At 39.3% G+C, this 23,191-nt stretch overlaps 1 protein-coding gene across 5 annotated transcripts in view; it reads right to left on the reverse strand.

Annotated features, from left to right (window-relative positions):
• SPATA7 (spermatogenesis associated 7) overlaps positions 1–23,191 on the reverse strand; it is a 42,393-nt gene that overhangs the window by 13,555 nt on the left and 5,647 nt on the right. For 4 of the 5 annotated variants that reach the window (XM_018053887.1, XM_018053884.1, XM_018053885.1 and 1 more), the window contains exons 2-5: positions 20,066–20,140; positions 17,903–17,998; positions 13,039–13,086; positions 9,560–9,687 (exon numbers count right to left, since the gene is read on the reverse strand). In XM_018053887.1, coding sequence (XP_017909376.1) covers positions 9,560–9,687; positions 13,039–13,086; positions 17,903–17,998; positions 20,066–20,140 — 347 coding nt within the window. The remainder of the gene's footprint in view (positions 1–9,559; positions 9,688–13,038; positions 13,087–17,902; positions 17,999–20,065; positions 20,141–23,191) is intronic. The other variant, XM_018053886.1, reaches the window with a different exon arrangement.

Genomic DNA, 23,191 nt, shown 5'->3' on the forward strand with positions numbered 1-23,191 from the left:
AACCACAGCTGGCGGCAGCATCTGCCCCTCCCTGACTTGTCGTCATGGCCATCTTCAGTGCCAGCGGTTCTGCTGTGACTTAAACGCTTTGAAGGAATGACAAGGTACTCTCACAACGTATGGAGCTCTAGTTCAAGTGATTGATGTTTTAAACACAATTAAGAAAGATTTATGCCAGAAAAAGTTCATATGTGTTTCTTTTATCAACTTCCCATGAGGGGGGAAAGCTTTGAAAGGGAAGGCATTTTGGCCGGCTTTATTTCTTTCTGGTTTAACTTAACAAAAAATTTGTTAACTGAAGTAGAGTTGACTCACAATGTTGTGTTAATTTCTGATGCACAGCAAGTGGCTTGGCTATATACACACACTTTTTTATATTCTTTTCCATGGTTTATCACAGGATAGTGAGTATAGTTCCCTCCCCCGATACAGCAGACCCTTTTGTTTATTCATTCTGTATGGAACAGTTCCCATCTGCTCACCCCAAAGTCCGAGTCCAACCCACCCCCACCTGCCCTCCGCCTCGGGAACCACACATCTCCTCTCCGTGTCTGTGAGTCTTGTTTCTGTAGGTTCATTTGTGCCATATTTTACATTCCACGTGTAAGTGATATCATATGGTATTTAAAATCCTAAAAGAGGATGCTGTGAAAGTGCTGCATTCAATATGCCAGCAAATTTGGACAACTCCGCAGTGGCCACTGGACTAGAAAAGGTCAGTTTTCATTCCAATCCAAAAGAAAGGCAATGCCAAAGAATGTTCAGACTACCACACAATTGCACGCACCTCAACATGCTAGCAAAGTAACGCTCAAAACTCTCCAAACCAGGCTTTACCAGTATGTGAATCGAGAACTTCCAGATGTTCAAGCTGGATTCAGAAAAGGCAGAGGAACCAAACATCAAATTGCCAACATCTGTTGGATCATCAAAAAAGCAAGGGAGTTCCAGAAAAGCATCTACTTCTGCTTTATTGACTATGTCAAAGCCTTTGACTGTGTGGACCACAACAAACTCTGGAAAATTCTTGCCAGGAGAAATATCAATAACCTCAGATACACAGATGACATCAACCTCATGGCAGAAAGCGAAGAAGAATTAAAGAGCCTCTTGATGAAACTGAAAGAGGAGAGTGAAGAAGCTGGCTTAAAACACTCAACAACTAAGATCATGGCATCTGGTCCCATCACTTCATGGCAAATAGATGGGAAAACAATGGAAACAGTGAGTGACTTTCTTTCCTTGGGCTCCAAAATCACTGCAGATGGTGACTGCAGCCGTGAAATTATAAAATGCCTATTCCTTGGAAGAAAAGCTATGACCAACCTAGACAGTATATTAAAAAGCAGAGACATTACTTTGCCAACAAAGGTCTGTCTAGTCAAAACTATGGTTTTTCCAGTAGTCATGTATGGATGTGAGAGTTGGACCATAAAGAAAGCTGAGCACTGAATAAGTGATGCTTTTGAACTGTGGTGTTGGAGAAGATTCTTGAGAGTCCCTTGGACTGAGAGGAGATCCAACCAGTGCATCCTAAAGGAGATCAGTCCTGGGTGTTCATTGGAAGGACTGATGCTGAAGCTGAAAACTCCAATCCTTTGGCCACCTGATGCGAAGAACTGACTCACTGGAAAAGACCCTGATGCTAGGAAAGATTGAAGGTGGGAGGAGAAGGGGATGACAGAGGATGAGATGGTTGGATGGCATCCCCGACTCGATGGACATGAGTTTGAGCAAGCTCTGGGCGTTGGTGATGGACAGGGAAGCCTGGCGTGCTGCTGTCCATGGGGTTGCAAAGAGCTGGACATGACTGAGCGACTGAACTGAACTGAACTGACGGTACTGTCTTTCTCTTTCTGACTGACCTCTCACTGCACCTTTGTTGCTGCGAATGGCATTATTTCATTTTTACGGCTCAGTAGTATTACAGTGTATGTATGTGTGCGTTAACTTTGGAAGAAGTGTTTCTACTGTGGGCTCATATGGCTTAAGAGTACTGGTAATATTTCATTCTTTCACAGACAAGATGCCCAAGAAATCTTGTCTATAATTCCAGACTTTATGGACACCTGTATAGCCTTAACAGAACTCTGAGACACTTCATTAAATGGTACAGGGGAAGTTACATGCAAGTTAAACTGAGGTGAAAAAGGCTAGGATTTAGCCAGTTGTATCTCTCCTACAAGCTCGAGGAGGAAAATAAGAGGAAGATACACTGAATGAGGAGGAGCCAAGTGCTTTCAGTGCACAGGACACTGTTACTGCCCGTGAGCAGAAGAGGAGTAATAACTCCCATCACTTCACTACCAGGTATGGAGCACATGCCATGTGCAGGGCTCTGTCCCAGTTAATATACGACTCATTTAATCACTGCATCACCTTCTGGGTGGTGGCACGATTATTCCTCTGCTTCACAGATGAAGAAACTGAGGTGCAGGGTCTCACAGCTTTGAACTCGTCCCACTGTGTCATGCTATTTTACAGACTCGTTTGAAAATTATTTATTTTTTATACCTTCAGGAATCTTGAACTGATTTCCACTCCTTTCGTGGTAGTGAACAAGTCAGCTAACTCAAGTATTGATCTGCCTCGTAAGGAAACTGCAGATAACTGGATATTGTGATTACAGCCTAAAATAGGGCAAATCTACCTATTTCCTTTCCAACTGCTTTCTAACTATATCCAAACATAAGGCAGAATGACTCAAAGCAACGAAGTATTCTGGCATTAAACTGTGAGTTACTAGGGTACTATTTAGTTAATGACTTTAATATGTTAGTTGTAAAAAGTGTTACCAAACTAGGTTCACACTGCAGCTTACGTATCAGAGGAGTCTGAATCCCTGGAAAGCAATTTCTAGTTCGATCTGAAAAGTCTTCTAGGGGCTATTAAATAATAATCACAGGAATTATTTACACTTGGGGAACAGTACAAACTGAGATCATAGCAGGCAGAGATGCATAAGGCATCAGACTGCCTGTAAGAAAATTCTTATCAGTAATGGCTATTTAATAAACAAAATGAAACACTGACGTCTTTAAAGATAGAAATAAACCCTCATGCGTCTGAAATGGGCTGGGGAAATTGCTCTTGAATCAACTGAAAGCATGAAACTGTTCTGTATCTTCACATCTTATGATCTCTACCATGTACCCTAGCTTGTCTTTTCTTGGAAACCAGGAGAACACAGAGCAAAACCAACTATGCCCATCTGCTTTTTCAGATTCTATGATTCTTAGCTGTCAGTATCAGAAAGCTTGGATATAATTTTCACAGAAAATGTGTAACACACTGGTAAATTCACCGAAATTAAAACAGTAAATCACTGCAAAGTTCTAAAATCAGAAAAGGACTCATCGATTACACGCCACTGGGAAACATTCTGGTGACAATCTGACTACCGTCCCTTTCTAGTTTAGTGCGATTCGTTATAAATCGTTCCTGTGATTTAAGAATTTATGTAAAGTGATAATCATCGAAACTTTACAGAAACACGTTCTTATGTCAATTTTATAATCACAGAACAATTGAGTATTAAATCAATATTTTTCAGGGATAATGTCAGAAAAAACAGTATACAGACATTTTCCAACTGTCAGGTATTAAAACAGTTAAGGAATCAATTCAAGTGTGGAACAGGATGGGTACAATTTAAAAATTTGATTACACTTGTTTTGCAAAAAGCTTCAAATTGTATTTTATAAGACAAACCAACAGCTTCTCATTTTTGTTGTTTTATAGTGCTTTTAAAACACATTTATTTAAGAACATAATCACATTCATATATTCAACTAATCTTAATAGCACACAGTATGTGCTACACACCAATGATGTGAGTGAATGGTGAAATCTGTGTGTAGGGTAGAGGGGGCAGATTTCAGTATCTGAGGTGACAGCATGTGAGTCAAAATGTGACAGAAAAGAAGTAGCCCATATTAAGAGTGTGGCAAATTAAAGAAAAGGTTTTTGATTACTTGATCTCATGTATATAAACAGCTAGTATGTCCACAGGCTAAAGTTAACACTTTCTAATCATAGCAAACTTTTCAGTAAATGCAGATTATAACCACAGGCATCTATTACCCATAAAACCCTCCCAATTATCAAAATATTATGCCTGAAATAATTTTAATTTAAATGTACCTAAATATGTATCAAAATCACTGCAGATGGCGATTGCAGCCATGAAATTAAAAGACGCTTACTCCTTAGAAGGAAAGTTATGACCAACCTAGATGGCACATTCAAAAGCAGACACAACATTACTTTGCCAACAAAGGTCCATCTAGTCAAGGCTATGGTTTTTCCAGTAGTCATGTATGGATGTGAGAGTTGGACTGTGAAGAAAGCTGAGCACCAAAGAATTGATGCTTTTGAACTGTGGTGTTGGAGAAGACTCTTGAGAGTCCCTTGGACTGCAAGGAGATCCAACCAGTCCATTCTGAAGGAGATCAGTCCTGAGTGTCTTTGGAAGGAATGATGCTAAAGCTGAAACTCGAGTACTTTGGCCACCTCATGAGAAGAGTTGACTCATTGGAAAAGACTCTGATGCTGGGAGGGATTGGGGGCAGGAGGAGAAGGGGACGACAGAGGATGAGATGGCTGGATGGCATCACCAACTCGATGGACATGGGTTTGGGTAAACTCCAGGAGTTGGTGATGGACAGGGAGGCCTGGCGTACTGCGATTCACGGGGTCGCAAAGAGTCAGACATGACTGAGAGACTGAACTGAACTGAACTATTTATCAAGTTTTATAAAAATGTAAGTGAATTGCAAATTACTGTGAAGTCTAAATGGAGTAAAAAAATATACCTGTATAAAAGAACAGTGAACTAACTTTTTAGAGAGAAAAAGTTAGAGTTATAATGACTAAAGGAAAAATTAATGAGTAAGTCAGTCCTACACTTACAGACTTAATTATATATTTTGTTTTCAACAAGTCCCACTCTTACCTCAAAATATAATTATTAATTGATATTCAAAATGCTAGATAACAGAAAGGGATTTAAAAATTTCAGTTTAAAAAGTCACTAAAAATGGAAATACACGTATGAGTCAAATATGATGAACACACCCCCAGATGGCACAGTGCACAGCAGGCTTACTCTGAAGGAAGCGGCTCCATTTCTAGTCCTTTCTAATCAGTGTGACAGCCTTGGGGCTCTCCAGCACAGCGACAGCTCTCCTGATGACTCCCAAATCTATTTTCAGCCCACACCTCTTTCATGACACAGATACTTCTATCCAGCTCTCTACTGAACATATTAGATGTTCCAAAGGCATCTCAAATCAAGCAGGTCCAAACAAGTAAACTTATACTTTATATTATCTGCCCCCCACCCCCCCCCAAAACCCTGCACTTTGTCCTGTTACTCTTTCAGTCAATGACCACCATCCTCTCCGTTGCCCAAACCAGAAAGCTGGGAACTCTGTAATTCCTGCCTCTTGCTTTTCATCGAGCCAATCGCCAAGTCCCGGGGATTCTACTTTACATTCCTTGTGCCCCTTCGGCTGTCTTACGCACCATGTCTTAATCATTTCTTCCCCACACTGCAGTGAGTGAAAGTCGCAGTCATGTCCAACTCTTTGCAGCCCGCCAGGCTCCTCTGTCCATGGGGTTCTCCAGGCAATCTTCCCAACCCAGGGACTGAACCCGGGTTTCCTGCACTGCAGGCAGAGTCTTTACTATTTGAGCCACTAGGGAAGCCTTCCCCATACTGCAAACTGTCACATAATGAGTCAATATGATGACATAACTTCCCAGCTAAGAGGTGGTCTCTGATTCCCCTACACTCCTCACATAAAAAGGACCCAGGTTCACTACTAACTTATAAATGCCCTTACTCATGCCCCCTGCCTGCTGACATGTCACACCCGCATGTACAATGCCAAGAGCTGGAGTTAAAAAACGCCACTCGGTGCCTAGGAAGGGCAGCTGTGACGGTGGCTTTTACCAACAGGCGATGTTAATGCTGGGGGTCAGGAAACAAAGCCCAGGGCCTCATCCAGACAGCCTAGGAGACTATGCTCACAAGTCTGGGGTCCTCTCCACTGCTACACCCCAGGGAGTGACCTGCAAGGAAACCTGCCCATCTTAGCACTGGCAGTGAGGGAACACTGGCCTTTGAGAATCTGAAATCACATGCTGCTTCCATACAAGACTGCAGCCTAAATCTGCATTACCCAGATGGTCCACAGAAACCCTAACCCAAGACAAATGACTTGGTTTTTCCCAACACCTAAATTGCAGTGGGATAAAAAGATGAGAGGAGGAGAGATTTAAAAGAAATTTATCAATTAGTTGAAGTTATTTAGATGCCAATTCTAACAAACTAAAAAGAAAGAGACAATGGGGAAATCTGAACAGTGGATATTTGATGATATCAAGGAATTATTAATTTAAAGGCACAATAATGGTATGGTGGTCTTTCAGATACATATAGAAATATTTATAGATAAAAAATATATATCTGGTATTTGCAACAAAATAATCTGGGAAGGAGGCATTGAATGAGGCTACATGTGGAGGAAGTCTGGCCCTGAACTGACCATGGCTGCACCTGGGGGACAAGAACATGTGGATTCATTATCCCACTGTCCTTACAGACGCGAAGAATCCTCAGAATTAAAAAGTTTAAAGAGATCATCCCATACACACAAAGATTTGTAGTTTCACCTGAGAGATGGTAAAAACATAGCTCTCACTGTTTTAACAAGAAGAAAGCTGGACACCCTGCAAATTAATAATTTTTCTTGAACTCATGAGAGAAATAAGGTCACAGAGCAAACAACTAACCTGAAATCCAGAGTGAGACAGGCACTTACATGGAGAAACAGGACCAGAGCAAGTGCTTGTGTGCAATGGAAGCTGCTGAATGACACACACGCTGCTGAGAAGACTGCGCAAGATGTCTTCAGCTAGCTGCTAAGACCGAGTGTAGACTCGCGCAGGTGCAGGAAGCCTCTGCGACCTGGGGAGTCTGTACCGCTTGCAAGCCTCTTCCTCTAGGAACCACACCAAACGCTCTCGGGGGTTGGGGGGGGAGCATAAGGAGCCCCTTCCTCTTGTTTCTCTGTCATGGCTAGGAGAGGGGAACAGCAACCACTACAGAAACTACTCCCAGACCTATTTTCTCTTTCTCTCGGTCACAGGGGGAAATTCTCTTCACTTTGCCATTTACAACCATGGAAGCGGTATCCCATCACCTCTGCCACATGCCAGGGTTAGAAGCAAGCTACAGGTCCTGCCTGCATGCGGGAGGAGGGGATTGTTTAAAGGGAGGCGTCACTGTGGGGCTCAGAATTCTGTCTACTACCGCGGTCAAACACAACACAGTAAGAAGAAATGAAAATATACGAAGCACTTCACTTTAAAGAATAAAAATTACCAGTGAATAATCTGACCCACCTAAACTACTAGGATTAAAAAATGGAGAAAGATATACCAAAGGAATACCAATGAAACGAAGGCTAGTTTACCCGTATTACTATCAGAACACACTTCAGTATTAACATTAAAAGCATCAAGGTAAAGAAATTCAAAGCACAGTGACAACAGGTCTGATTCACCAAGAAAATCTATCGTCTCCAAGTCTCTACGCGGGCTGCCCTGGTGGCTCAGTGGTACAGAGCCTGCCTGCCAAAGCAGAAGATGTGGGTTTGATCCCTGGGTTGGGAAGATCCCCTGGATGAGGAAATGGCAACCTGCTCTAGTATTCTTGCCTGGGAAATCCTAAGGAGAGAAAGAGCCTGCTGGGCTACAGTTCATGGTGTTAAGAGTCTGACATGACTTAGCAGCTAAACAAGAACAAGTCTGTCTGTATGTAATTATACAGACTGAAAATATATAAAACGAAAATTGCTAGTGCTAATTTTTTGAGAAATACCTAAATACATAATCACGACAGACTAATCAGACAAAAAAATCAATAGGATTTGAACATATAAAGTATATAAAGCTTAATTTAATGAATACACTATACATTAAACACTGCACAGAGCTATAAAACATGTTTTCTTTTCAAACACATAATGACAGTGCATTAAAAAAAATTGTCCACCTATTGGGACATAAAACAAATCTCAACAGATTTCAAGAAATGAGTATCAAAAAGATGTTCCCTGATCAAAATACAATTAGGCTAGCAATCTGTAGCAAAGGGAAAACCAGGAGGAAAAACAGACATAGAGATTAAGGAACACTTCTAAAAGACAATGAGTTAAAGAAAAAATTATAATGGAAACTATAAAATACTTTGAATTAAACTGCAATAAAAATACCACATATCAAAACTTGAGTAATGCAGCTAACGTAGTACTTGGAGAAAAATACACAGCCTTAAAATGTTCACACTACAAAAGAAGTGAGGCTGAAAATAAGCTAAACAAATGCAGAAAAAATACTGCAACATAAACGCAATGAAAGCCAAAAGAGAAGAATAAAGATAAGCATAAACATTACTGAACTAGAAAGCAAATTATCAAAGGATCAACAGAGTAAAAAACATGCCCTTAAAAAGGTTAATAACACTGACAAATCTCTGGTGAGAATAATAAAGAAAAGAAGAAAGAAGGCAAAAATAAGCAATATTAAGATAACAAGAAGAAATAATACATATTCAAGAGAGATTATGATATGATTTACGAGATTACAAGTAAGTCTATGCCAAGACTTTGAAAATTTAGATGAAATGGACAACTTTCTACATATGTACAAATTGTGAAAATAGTTCTACAGCAATTTCAAAAACTGAATCAGTCAAAAACCTCACAAAGAAAACTAGGCCCAAATAATTTTAATGTTGAAATCCATCAAATTCAAGGAACAAATAATTACAAACTCACATAAACTACTCTAGAGCATGGAAAACAGGAAGCAGCACCCAGTCTATTCTAGGAGGCTAGCAAGACGTGGCGTGGTAGAGAAAGGGGAGATGACAGGCCAGTGTCGATGATGGACACAGACGCTAAAATCCTTAGCCACTGTATTTAGTGATGCGTGAAAAAAGGTGATATATCATGACAAAGCTATATTTATACTAGGGATGCAAAATTGATTTAACATTAGAAACTCAATTTTAATTCACTATATTTGAAATAGATTAAAAAGAAAAACTGTACCACCATTTCAAAGAATGCAGAAAAAGCAGCTGATAAAATTAACATATATTCATGAGAAGGGAAGAAAATTCTCTAAGCAATGAGGAATTGAAAAGAGCTTCGTTAATCAGATGATAAAGGGTATCACAAAAAACCTAAAGCAGTGGTCAGGAAACTATACCCACTACAGATCAAGTCCGGCCCACCACCTTTTTCTGTTACTAATGGTTTACTGGAACAAAGCAATATCCATTCACTTAAGTACTGTGCGTTCCAGTGGCGCAACAGTTGCAACAGAGACTGTGTGGCCTTGAAAGCCTAAAATATTTACTATTTGACTGTTAACAGGAAAGGTTACCAATTCTGACCTATAGCAAACATTATCAAAAACTCAGGTTGCACCATCAATGAAGTATCTTAGAAACATTTACTTTGAAAAGGTAAAAATACTATCTTACCTTTTGTAGAGTGTTAAGTAATGATTTGGAATGACTTTTAGGAGGCACTGTAGTCTTAGTAAATTTCAGCTCCCTCCCACACCTTGCTAATTCCTTTTTGAGTTTCTCTCTTCGCTGTTGGTCTGCATCTGAGGGGAAAAAATATTGAAATACAGAGTAAAATAGAAAAAATAATTTTTTGATGACTGAAGACTAAGAAAGAGTACTTTTCTCCTTGCTAAAAATGTTTACACTACTGATATGTAAATAAAAATCCATAGGGTTTCCTGAAACTTCAAATGGATTAACTATTTAAAGAGCACAAACAAGATATGGCAAACTGATTAAGCCTAAGGGCTCAAGGGAACAACTGCTAGTAGATACAGAGATACAAAGGTTAGAAACGCAGAGCCTGAATTAATTCATATGCTCCCCTACAAATGAAATACTATTGTCAATATTATGTTACAAAAATGTAAGTTTTGTATGACAAAAAATGACATTAAATTTTAAAATATTATTTTTAATTAGGATAACTGACTTCCATTTTTCTTAACTGCTATTCATTTGAAAATACAAACCAAAAGAGTGGTTTCACATTTTAGTGGGCTTTAAGTCAGGTACTGAGTCATTTTCGAAGACTGAAAACAGCAAAATGAAAGCCAGTCCAGCTTCAGAGTTGAAAGGCAGGTGGGGCTTTCTTGGTGGCGCCGTGGATAGCGAGCGGCCTGCCAGTGTAGGGGACGTGGGTTCGAGCACTGGTCCAGGAGGATTCCATCGCAGAGCAACTAAGCCTGTGCTGATATCACAGCTACTGAGCCTGTGCTCTAGAGCCCGTGAGCCACACCCCCTGAAGCCCACGGGCCTAGAGCCTCGGCTCTACAGCAAGAAAAGCCGTCGCAACAAGAAGCCTGTGCTCAGCAACGAAGAGTAGCCTCTGTTCACGGCAACTAAAGAAAGTCTGCACAAAGCAATGAGGGCCCAGTGCAGGCAAAAATAAAGAATTTAAAGAGGCTAACCATAAATTAAATGACTTGTATTTTCATGTAAAATTTTAAATTTAACATATGCTTTTTAACTGGAATGTATCTCAACTTGATGGACAAGATAATTTCAAGTTTCAAATCACCCTGATTTGGGGGAAAAATGGGACAAAACATTTGAAAAGAACTTTACTAAAGATATATTTAATACAAATGGCCAATAAGCATATAAAAATGTTCTACATCATTAATCATGAGGAAAATGCAAATTAAAATCACGAGATACCACTTCACACATTAAAATGGCCATCAATCAAAAAACGAGTCGATAATGTGTTAGCAGAGACACGGAGTAACTGAAATCCTAATATGTCAGAGGCAAGAATGTAAGATGGTATGGTCACTTCCGAAAACAGTTTGGGAGTCTCTTAAAAAGTTAAATGTAATTTTATGAGATGACCGAGCAATTCCATTCTTGGGTGTATACTCAAGAGAAATGAAACTTCACATTCACACAAAAGACTTGTACATGAATGTTCACAGAAGCACTACTCATCACGGACAAAAAACAAACAGCGAAAGTGTCAACCGACTGGTAAACAGATGTACAGGGAAAGAAAACAGATCAGCGGCTTTCAAGGCTAGGAGTGGGATGAGGAAGCAGCTGCAAAGCTACCATTCTGGGGATCTTCTTAAGATGATGAAAATATTCTAAACTGGTTTGTAGTGATGGCTGCACAATTTTGTAAACTTGGTAAAAATCCATAAATTCTATGGTATGAAAATTATTTGTCAATAAAACTGCTGTAAAAGGTAAAGGCTTTCTTGGAACTTCCCTGGTGGTCCAATGATTAAGAATCTGCCTGCCAAGACAGATGACACGGCTTCAGTCTCCGGCCCAGGAAGATTCCACATGCAGCGGGGCAACTCAGCCCACGTGCCACGACGGAGCCCACCTCTGAGCCTGTGCTCCACAGCGAAGGGAAGCCTGAGCACCCCACTAAGAGCAGCCCCTGCTCACCGTACCTGGAGAAAGCCCACGCACATCCCCAAACTAAGAACATAAAAGGGAAAGCCTTTCTAATGCATTAGAATATGGCATTACTTAAACAATTCAACAAAGTATAGAGATATCCTAATTCAGACAATGACTGAAATTACCAATTCAGTTGTCTGCTTTGACAGAAGACTATTAAAACAGAGATGACTCAAGACCAGAGACGTATTTCTTTTTGAAAATATGTCTATAAAGCCTATTTCTAAGTAAGTTTGTATTGATTAGAATGCGCATCACCTACGTTACACACAAAGTAATGATTATTAACTATACTTCAGTGTGGTGATGATAATCTTTGCGGTTCTTCAAGACATCACAATTTTTTTCATTTACATGATCATAAAGAAAAACTCCTGTCTCAACTGACTGAAGGCAGAAAGTATCATGGGATAAATAAGCACTAACTAAGTCTAAATTCTAAAAACAAAAAATAGGAGCCACTCTGCAAGTAAACCATGTATGCTGTCAACTTCTGAACGTTTGTCTCCACCCTGGAACCTCCTCCTGAGCTCCAGGCTTTGCATTCCAACTGCCTCCTCAGCACCTCCACTTGGATTTCTAATAGGCATTTATTTTTAGCTTATAATGACCAAGACTGAATTCCCAACTCACTTGATTCACTTCCTCCCCTAGATACCTTCCTACTTACAATGTCAGTGAATTGTAACGCTGTGTTTTCAGCGTTGGGAGGCATCTTTGACTCACCCCTCTTTTCCTCTCCTATTCTATCTACGTCCAGTCCATCAGGAAATACTGTTGACAGACATCTGAAAAGTTTCCAGAATGAAGCCATTTCAGACTCCCTCTGCTTACAAGCACAATTAGTGTCCTATGGACAGAGAAGCCTAGTGGGTTGCAGACCATGGGGGTCGCAAAAAGTTGGACAGGACTGAGTGCCTGAGCAAGTACACACACCCATCCTCTACTTACAAGCACTGATCCAGACCACCAATAGTTCTCCCTTGATTTGCTGTTTCCCAACTAGTCACTCTGCTTTAACCATTGCCCCTTGCAGACTACTCTCAACTTACCAGCCAGAGAAACACTTTAAAAGTTAAACTGGCTGTTCCTCTTCCTCTTCTCAAGACCTTCTAATGGCTTCCAATGTCATTTAGTTTTCACTTGCTTGCACATGGCCAAACCCTGTGTGGTCTGCATCTCTCTGACCTATCTCAATGAGCTCATCACCTGTCACTCCAGCTGGTTTATTTCACACCTGCTACGCAGCTCTTCTTGCTGTTGCCCTGGATACACGGATCCCAACAAACCTGGCAGAGTTTCAGTTCTGCCAAGATGAAAAGAATTCTGGAAATGGACAGTGGTTATGGCTGTACCACAAGAAGAATGCACTTAATGTCACTGAATTGTAGACTTAAAAATGGATGAGAAGGTAAATTTTAAGTTGTGTGTGCAGTTTACCATATTTTTTTTAAAAAGGCAGTATGTTAAAAATTGCTTACATTTGATGCTGGCACTCATGCTTAGTGGAACTGAGCAGTCTACTGCAGCTGAAAGAGAAAAATCACTTGCTTTAATACTATTCTTAATATTTCTAAACGACAATAACTATCAAAAGTCAAAATCACAAGAGGTTCCAGTACTTGAAGTCCCTTGTTTTCATATGTATGCTACTTCTAGAGATGAAAAATATCCTTGATAAAAAACACACTGGTTAGGATTAACAGCTCATCGGATACTGCAGAAGGAAACATTAGTGAATTTGAACACAGCAATGCAAACTATTCAACATGAAACAGTAAACATCAGAAAACCAGTGTATTGAGTGTCACTGACTTAACCTACCTGTATCACTCACTTAACATAGTAACCGGAGTCCCAAAACAAGTTGAGAAAAAAGAGCAAAATGAGAGCAGCGACATTATCTGATTTCAAGACTCATTGTAATGCTGCCGTGATTATGGCAGTGTGGTGTTGTAACAGACATACAGATCAACAGAACTGAAGAGTAAATTTAGAACAGACCCTTGCAAATAGTCAATTATCTTTTAAAAAGTGCCAAGGCATTTCCATGAGGAAAGGACAATCTCTTCAACAAATGGTACTTGGGACATTTTTAGGCAAAAAAAATGGTCCTTATATAATACCCTGTGCAAAAACTAATTCAAAATGGATCAGAAACAATGTAGAAGCTAAAACTTTACCAAAAATTTAAAAACTGTAGTTATTCAAATGGTAAAATAAAAAATTTTGTAAAAGACATTAGTGAAAAACTACTGAGATTCTAATGAGGTCTGTAGTTAATAGTATGCTGTCAATATTAATTTTCCGGTTTTAATAACTGTATTCTAGCTATATAAAATCTTAATATCAGAGAAAGCTAGATGAAGGGTTTCTGTGACATTCTGTACTATTTTTGCAACTTTTCTGTTAAGTCTAAAGTTATTTCATAATAAAAACTTAAATCAAGAAAATGAACTGACAAATCACAGACTGGGAGAAAATATCTGCAAAGCATGTATCTGACACAGGACAGTGTTTACATGAGGAGGACTCCCACAACTTGACACTAAGAAGACAGACAACCCATTTTCTAAAAAATGGGCAAAAGATTTAAATAGATATTTCACCAAAGAAGATATATAGATGGAAAATAAGAATAAGAAAAGTTGCCCAACGAAAAGGGACCCCCTCATGCACTGCTGGTGGGATTCTAAACTGCTACCGTCACTACGGAAAACACTATGGAGGCTCCTCAGTTAAAAATAGAGCTACCCTAAGAGTCAGTAATTCCACTCCTGAGAATTTACCGGAAGGAAATTAAACACCAATCTGCATGTTCACTGCAGCATTGTTTGCAATAGCCAAGATATAGAAGCGATCTAAGTACCTTTTGATAGATGAATGGAAAAACAAGGCGTGGTATATATACACAACGGAACATTCCTTGGCTACAAAAAATGCAATCTTGTGTTTTGCTATAATATTAATGGATCTAGAGGGTTTTATTGGAAGTGAAATAAGTTGGACAAAAAAGACAAATACAGTATGATCTCATTTACATGTGGAAGCTGAAAAACAAAATGAAAAGATTCAGATACAGAGAGTAAATGCTGTTGGCAAAAAAGAGGAAGCTGAGAATGTGGGGCAAAATAAAATGACAGGGATTAAAAGGCACAAGCCTCCTTTTATGAAATAAGAAAGCCACAAATAAGTAATACATGGCATAAGGGAAAGAGTCAGTAACACAGTAATTAACTTTTTATGGGGAAAGATGGTTAGTAGACTCACCTTGCTGATCATTTCAAAGCATAAGCAAATGTCAAATTACTATGCAGTACATCTGAAGCTAACATAATACTGTATGTCAGCTATACCGCAATTTAAAAAAAGGAAAAAAGAGCTGCTTATCATCATCAGGTGGAGAAGGCAATGGCACCCCACTCCAGTACTCTTGCCTGGAAAATCCCATGGATGGAAGAGCCTGGTAGGGTGCAGTCCATGGGGTCGCTAAGAGTCGGGCATGACTGAGGGACTTCACTTTCATGCATTGGAGAAGGAAATGGCAACCCACTCCAGTGTTCTTGCCTGGAGAATCCCAGGGACAGGGGAGCCTGCTGGGCTGCCGTCTATGGGGTCGCACAAAGTCGGACACGACTGAGGCGACTTAGCAGCAGCAGCAGCAGCAGCAGCAGCACAAACATCATCAGGCATTAGGGAAATACAAACTAAAACGCTATGAGATACCATTACATATCCAGAGAGTGGCTAAAAAAGGACTGCCAATAGGAAGTGTTGGCGAGGATGTGGAAGTGATAGAAACAAGCAAATGACAGCCACTTTGGAAACCAGTTTGGCAGCTTCTTATAAAGTTAGACATACACTTGCTGTATTACCCCACAGTTCCACTCCTAGTAAATAAATTTATCCAAGTGAAATGGAAGCATACGGTCAAATATTCTAAATGAATGTTTACAGAAGCTTTATTCCTAATAGCCAAAAGTGAGTCAAAATAACCCAAATGTCCACCAACTGGTGAACGTCAATAAACAAACTATGGTATATTCAATAAATGGAATACTTAGTGCCAGGGGCCAGCGTGAGGAACTCCGCCCATGGCAAAGGTCACGAGGAAGGAGGCTTGGCATACGCAAAGGTGTGATCAAGCCTCAGGAAACCCCCTGTTCCCGAGCATCTACCCCAAAACCAGAGTCTGTTTTATGCTCTCACCTACACCTCTGACTTTACGGGGGACTCTCCCCCATAACCGTTTCTCTTGGAGAAGGAGTAAACGTGCAGCTCCAAGGCAATAAAAATTCCTGGGCGTGACAAGAGTGTTTCAGCTTACCGACTCCTCTGAAGGTTGTCTAGCCCACCTGTATAGGTTCGTCCGGCCACATGTGATTGTTTATAGCCTCCCAATCTGAGAGGCACGAGATGTTTTAGACTTACTAAAGGCAAATTCTTTTGGGGAGTTGGAAATTATTAGTATAGTGGGTTGGTTAGGAATTATATTGGTGAAGGGTTTTTCATTTGTTGTGTCAATAATTGCTGCTAATTCCCTGCTCTGGGTGGGACAAGGATGTCTCAGGTCAAACCTCTCTGCTGACAGACTAGCTTGTGTGACAGGATTATCCATACTGCTGCCACAGGATTGTTTACTACCTCTCAACCATAAACAGCACAGAGAGTTTTGGAGTATTTTGAGAGTCTTAATTAGCATAGGGCTTTTTCTTCTTGTTGAGTCAATGATTGCCGCCAGGCCTCCATATCCTTAGGCACCTGGGAATATATTAATCAATGTATTTGGAATATAGAAAAGGAAATACAGTAGTTTTTAAGGTTAGCAATACTAGACTTTTTGAGTTAATGAATTTTCTCTTTTGTAATAGATCACTGTACTTTGTTATAAATCACTGTGTCCTTGCTATGTAAAAATGTAACTATATCACTATCTTAAGACTAAATAGATCTTAAGGGGAACATTGGTAAAAGGATTTTCATTTGTTGGGCTGATGTTTGCTGCTAAATCTCCATGTTCCCTGCCCTTATAATGAATATAACTAGCATATAGGAGAAATAAGTATTAACCTTTAAGATTAATCATGTTAACCTTGGGTTAAATAAATTCCTTTCTTGATTGTAACTCACTACACCCTCACCCTATAGGAATGTAACTTTATTTGGAGGGTGGTACCTGGTTTAAGAAAAAACACCCTTGGAAAAAATAAGTTTTTTGGTTATCAGAAAGAAAGGATCATAAAATGTCAGTGGGTCTCATGGCCAGAAGATGATGTAATATTCCTAAGACCTTTTTTTAACATTTATGTGAAGCACCTGATTTTGATAAAGGTCAGGACTGCTGACCCCCACGTGACTCTATATTCATCCCTATGTGTAACAAAAGGTATATAAGCAAACCTAAAAATAAAGACAATGGGATCAGTTTCCAGAAAGACTGATACCCCCATGTCGTTCTTTCTTGCTCCCTGTTTTTCTGGCTGAATTCCCATCTGGAGCATGGATGCTATTCCACGTAGACCAAGTTATTCAGCCTCTTTTTCTACACTATCTCCTACTACACTATCTGTTTCTAATCTCTCTCTATATCTGTAATTAAATATGTATTTTTCCAAAGACGCCAACGCCATCCCCCCACCTTTGAATTCCCTGGATCCACCGGGGCTGGACCCCGGCAACTTAGCAAAAAAAGAAAGAAATACTGACCATGGGTTAGTTTCAAGAGTGTTAACTAACTGAAATAAGTTAGATCCAAAATGACACATATTGTGTGATTCCACTTATACGAAATTCTAGACAAGGCAAGACTACAGTGAAGGAGATCAGTGGTCGCCAGGAACTGGAGGGAAGAGAGTGACTGCAAAGGACTAGGGAGAAGTTTTTGGTGAAATGATGAAATGGTCTGTACCAGAAGTCAGCGAACGTGCTCTGTAAAAGAACAGACAATAAATTTCTCAGGCTTCTCAGGATCGTAGAACCTCATCATAACTAGTCAACTCTGCCTTTTAGTATAAGCCACCATAGACAATATGTAGAAGAATGGATGTGTTAAAAAGAACAGATTATAAATTACTGTCTAATCACAATATTAAGATCAGCATCTAATCACAAAATATATTAGGAATAACACAGGTAAAATGAGACAGAGACATTATATTCAAACACAGCTAATAAAACGGCATTCCGGACTTGCTAGGTGTACCAATCTGTAGCTGGTACTTTACCACACCAAGCACAAACCCACTGGTACATCATGTATTCATTTTTGCTACAGGTTAACACAAATCAGAAGTGAAGCTGAGAAGGGTTTAAACTGGGTACAGAAAGTAACATTTGCACGTTTACCTTTGGCTGAAAGGATTTTATTATAGTGAACAGCCATGTGATTCTTGACCAGTTGGAGGGAACTTAGTCTGAGAGAGGAGGAGTCAGTGCAAAAAGCTAAAAATTAAAACACATTTAATCATTATATATTTAAAATTAATTAAAAACCATCATGAGATAAACAAGTTACTCAGTATTAAGCACATTTTTATAGAATGCTCTGGACTCTAACCATGGAGATGCTGGCACTGTGTCTGTGACGCTGAGTGTGTCCTAGCTGTCATCCTGCAATGATACGTGACGAGCTACTGACCACTCTGGGCTCAAACCTCCCTAAATTTTATAAGCCTGAGAGTTTCGGGAAGAGACTGTGGAAGATAACCTACCATTACATTTACAAAACTACTACTTATTGACAGCTCTTAATCTCCTAACTAAAAATACTTAGCTGCTTGCCTGATGATAAAATAGTGTTATCATGTTTAACATTTGAATATACTGGTCTGGGAAATCAAACAAATCCTACAGGTGAAGATTCTATTCTGAGATGAAAATTTCTAATTTTATACCTGAAAACAAGTCCTACAAATCAGTTTACTGCATTCTTTTGGAAGCATTAGGACAACCTTGAGACAAGTACAATCACAAAGAAATCAGATGACATTAAACTTCTTGACCTCATCTAAACTGTTGAAAGAATTCTTGAATTAAGCATGCATATACTAGCATAAACATATAAAATATAAACACAGGCATAACTTTTTAAAATATTAAAGTTTTTGAGGATAATACATACATGTAGTTTAAAAAAACTGCAGCTAAAACAGCACAGACACTGAAAAGGACTGAACTTCCTGCCCTGACCCTGAGTGTTCTCTCGCAGAAGTAAACTCTGCTGCTGCTTTAATGCATCCTTCTAAGGGAATTCTATGCACAATAAAAGCATATGCAATAATGACAACCTTGACACGGATACTACAACCACTGCTGAAAGCGTTTACTGAATAGGTGCCGTGCGTATATTGTTCAAAGCTCTTTACATGCAGTAACTCATCTAGTCATTACCATCACCATTTACTAGATGTGAAAACTGAGGCACAGGAATGGAACGTCTTCAAGGTCACACAGCTGATAAAGGACATAGTTTGAACCAAAGCAATCTCATACTTACAATCACTGTTTCTATACCAGCTCTGCAACATATTCTTAAAAAAAAAAGTTGGTAAATGACATACTGCTCTTCAGTCTGTTTTTCTATTTAAGTATCTTTTAAAACTAGTTCAAAATTTTTATTTAAAAATTACTTTTCAAAGTTTATGATTCTGGTTCCATGTTTATATATTTGTTTTATTACCAAGAAATAAGTAATTGAAAATGATCCTTCTTTCACATTTGGAGGATCGGCATCAAAGATTTTTCATGTAAATAAGGAAAAAAAGACTTTCAATTATTTTGACCAAAAACCCAGGCTTAAAAATTTTAAGCTACAATTATAAAATATTTAAAATGTACATTAAAATTTAAAGTCCTTAAAATGTGAAAACATTAAGATGTTTGATCTTACAGAATATAGATTTAGAGAACATCTTAGAGAATACTGATTTTCCTTTTAGAAGATCTAGAAATTCCAACTGGATAAAGAGGCCCAGCTGGACAAGTGTTTGTTCCTGACACAAAATGGCCTTTTCAAGGGCATTTCTCTTTTTCTCTGCCTGGCTTTTCCTCTTCAGTGCTGTGTCTTTAACCACCTGCTAATCACCATTTTAACAAGGAAGGCAAGCCTTCAGCCAGGGCAGTCTGCCAGCAACAGAAGAGCTGGGCTGGAGCTGCCACAGGGGGCAGGAGGCGACCAGGGGCCACATCCAGGGCAGGATGGACTCCTACACTCTCTAGTCCCAGGAATTCTTGCAATATTTAATCCTAAGTAGTAGTATGGAGGAGGAGGAAATGGCAGCCCACTCCAGTACTCTTGCCTGGAAAATCCCATGACAGGGGAGCCTGGCGGGCTATGGTCCATGGGGCCGTACAGAGGAGCACACGACTGGGCACAGCCCAGAAGGAGCATGAAGTCCAAATACTGATTAAAGGAAGCATTTTTTCATCATGCTACATAGTTTACAAATAAAGGAAACACAACTGGTTGATCTTTTAACCATCTCTTACCATTTTAAGTACCTCACTTACCATTACTTTTGGTGCTCAAGTGTCCTTTAAATAGGCATGATGGATCAAATGTGGGAAGGACAGAGGTTGCTCTGACTTTTAACAAAAAAACATGAATTAGGACAAATGAAACACAACTTTCACAAAGACACTACTGAACACATAAAAAATCATAAGCTTATCTTTACCAAAATTGTTTAAAATTTATTCAATCAATTCAATTACTAACCAGCAATAATATATCACATAAAAATCCTGCTGCCATAGATAAAAGGCTTTCTTTTTTAAGAAAATAAGTTATTTTTTAAAAAGTTCTGCTTGAGACTTAAGTTTCACCGGATAAAATGATAAACACTTCAATTATGTTACTTGAGGATGTACTGAGTTTATTCCATAAATCACTGACCTATTGGTTTTTAAATGATTTTGAGATACAATCAATAGCATTCTGAGTTAATATATATATATTCAGTTCAGTTCAGTTCAGTTGCTCAGTCGTGTCCAACTCTTTGCGACCCCATGAATCGCAGCACACCAGGCCTGCCTGTCCATCAACATCTCCCGGAGTTCACTCAGACTCACGTCCATCGAGTCCGTGATGCCATCCAGCCATCTCATCCTTGGTCGGCCCGTTCTCCTCCTGCCCCCAATCCCTCCCAGCATCAGAGTCTTTGCCAATGAGTCAACTCTTCTCATGAGGTGGCCAAAGTACTGGAGCTTCAGCTTTAGCATCATTCCTTCCAAAGAAACCCCAGGGCTTATCTCCTTCAGAATGGACTGGTTGGATCTCCTTGCAGTCCAAGGGACTCTCGAGTCTTCTCCAACACCACTGTTCAAAAGTATCAGTTCTTCGGCACTCAGCCTTCTTCACAGTCCAACTCTCACATCCATACATGACCACAGGAAAAACCATAGCCTTGATTAGACGGACCTTAGTCGGCAAAGTAATGTCTCTGTTTTTGAATATACTATCTAGGTTGGTCATAACTTTTCTTCCAAGGAGTAAGCGTCTTTTAATTTTATGGCTGCAATCACCATCTGCAGTGATTTTGGAGCCCCCCAAAATAAAGTTTGACACTGTTTCCACTGTTTCCCCACCTATTCCCCATGAAGTGATGGGACCGAATGCCATGATCTTCGTTTTCTGAATGTTGAACTTGAAGCCAACTTTTTCACTCTCCTCTTTCACTTTCATCAGGAGGCTTTTTAGCTCCTCTTCACTTTCTGCCATAAGGGTGGTGTCTTCTGCCTATCTGAGGTTATTGATATTTCTCCCGGCAATCTCGATTCCAGCTTGTGTTTCTTCCAGTCCAGCGTTTCTCATGATGTACTCTGCATATAAGTTAAATAAGCAGGGTGACAATATACAGCCTTGACGTACTCCTTTTCCTATTTGGAACCAGTCTGTTGTTCCATGTCCAGTTCTAACTGTTGCTTCCTGACCTGTATACATCACAGGCTGGTCTGTCCTTAAAAATAATTTTAAGAAAGTGATCCTCTCACAGAGTAATTTAGTAACTTATAAAATTATATACTATAAAATTATTATATAAAAGTACATAAAAATGTCAGAACTTAATGATTAAAGAGGTCTTAAGCTTCATCTAGTCCAATCCATTTACCCTCCTGCTTGGATTCTATCTAAACATCTTATATTTAATTTTTTATTTATATTTATATTTTTTATTTATATATTTTTTCTTCTTTTTTTTTTTTAAATTTTTAAAATTTTAAAATCTTTAATTCTTACATGCCTTCCCAAACATGAACCCCCCTCCCACCTCCCTCCCCACAACATCTCTCTGGGTCATCCCCATGCACCAGCCCCAAGCATGCTGCACCCTATGTCAGACATGGACTGGCGATTCAATTCTTACATGACAGTACACGTTAGAATTCCCATTCTCCCAAATCATCCCACCCTCTCCCTCTCCGAGTCCAAAAGTCCGTTATACACATCTGTGTCTTTTTTCCTGTCTTGCATACAGGGTCGTCATTGCCATCTTCCTAAATTCCATATATATGTGTTAGTACACTGTATTGGTGTTTTTCTTTCTGGCTTACTTCACTCTGTATAATTGGCTCCAGTTTCATCCATCTCATCAGAACTGATTCAAATGAATTCTTTTTAATGGCTGAGTAATACTCCATTGTGTGTATGTACCACAGCTTTCTTATCCATTCATCTGCTGATGGACATCTAGGTTGTTTCCATGTCCTGGCTATTATAAACAGTGCTGCGATGAACATTGGGGTACATGTGTCTCTTTCAATTCTGGTTTCCTCAGTGTGTATGCCCAGCAGTGGGATTGCTGGGTCATAAGGTAGTTCTATTTGCAATTTTTTAAGGAATCTCCACACTGTTCTCCATAGTGGCTGTACTAGTTTGCATTCCCACCAACAGTGTAGGAGGGTTCCCTTTTCTCCACACCCTCTCCAGCATTTATTGCTTGCAGATTTTTGGATCGCAGCCATTCTGACTGGTGTGAAGTGGTACCTCTTTGTGGTTTTGATTTGCATTTCTCTAATAATGAGTGATGTTGAGCATGTTTTCATGTGTTTGTTAGCCATCCGTATGTCTTCTTTGGAGAAATGTCTATTTAGTTCTTTGGCCCATTTTTTGATTGGGTCGTTTATTTTTCTGGAATTGAGCTGCAGAAGTTGCTTGTATATTTTTGAGATTAGTTGTTTGTCAGTTGCTTCATTTGCTATTATTTTCTCCCATTCAGAAGGCTGTCTTTTCACCTTGCTTATATTTTCCTTTGTTGTACAGAAGCTTTTAATTTTAATTAGATCCCATTTGTTTATTTTTGCTTTTATTTCCAGAATTCTGGGAGGTGGATCATAGAGGATCCTGCTGTGATTTATGTCTGAGAGTGTTTTGCCTATGTTCTCCTCTAGGAGTTTTATAGTTTCTGATCTTACATTTAGATCTTTAATCCATTTTGAGTTTATTTTTGTGTGGGGTGTTAGAAAGTGATCTAGTTTCATTCTTTTACAAGTGGTTGACCAGTTTTCCCAGCACCACTTGTTAAAGAGATTCTTTACTCCATTGTATATTCTTGTCTCCTTTGTCAAAGATAAGGTGTCCATATGTGTGTGGATTTATCTCTGGGCTTTCTATTTTGTTCCATTGATCTATATGTC

Source organism: Capra hircus, chromosome 10, assembly GCF_001704415.2.
Source record: "Capra hircus breed San Clemente chromosome 10, ASM170441v1, whole genome shotgun sequence".
NCBI classification, from domain to species: domain Eukaryota; kingdom Metazoa; phylum Chordata; class Mammalia; order Artiodactyla; family Bovidae; genus Capra; species Capra hircus.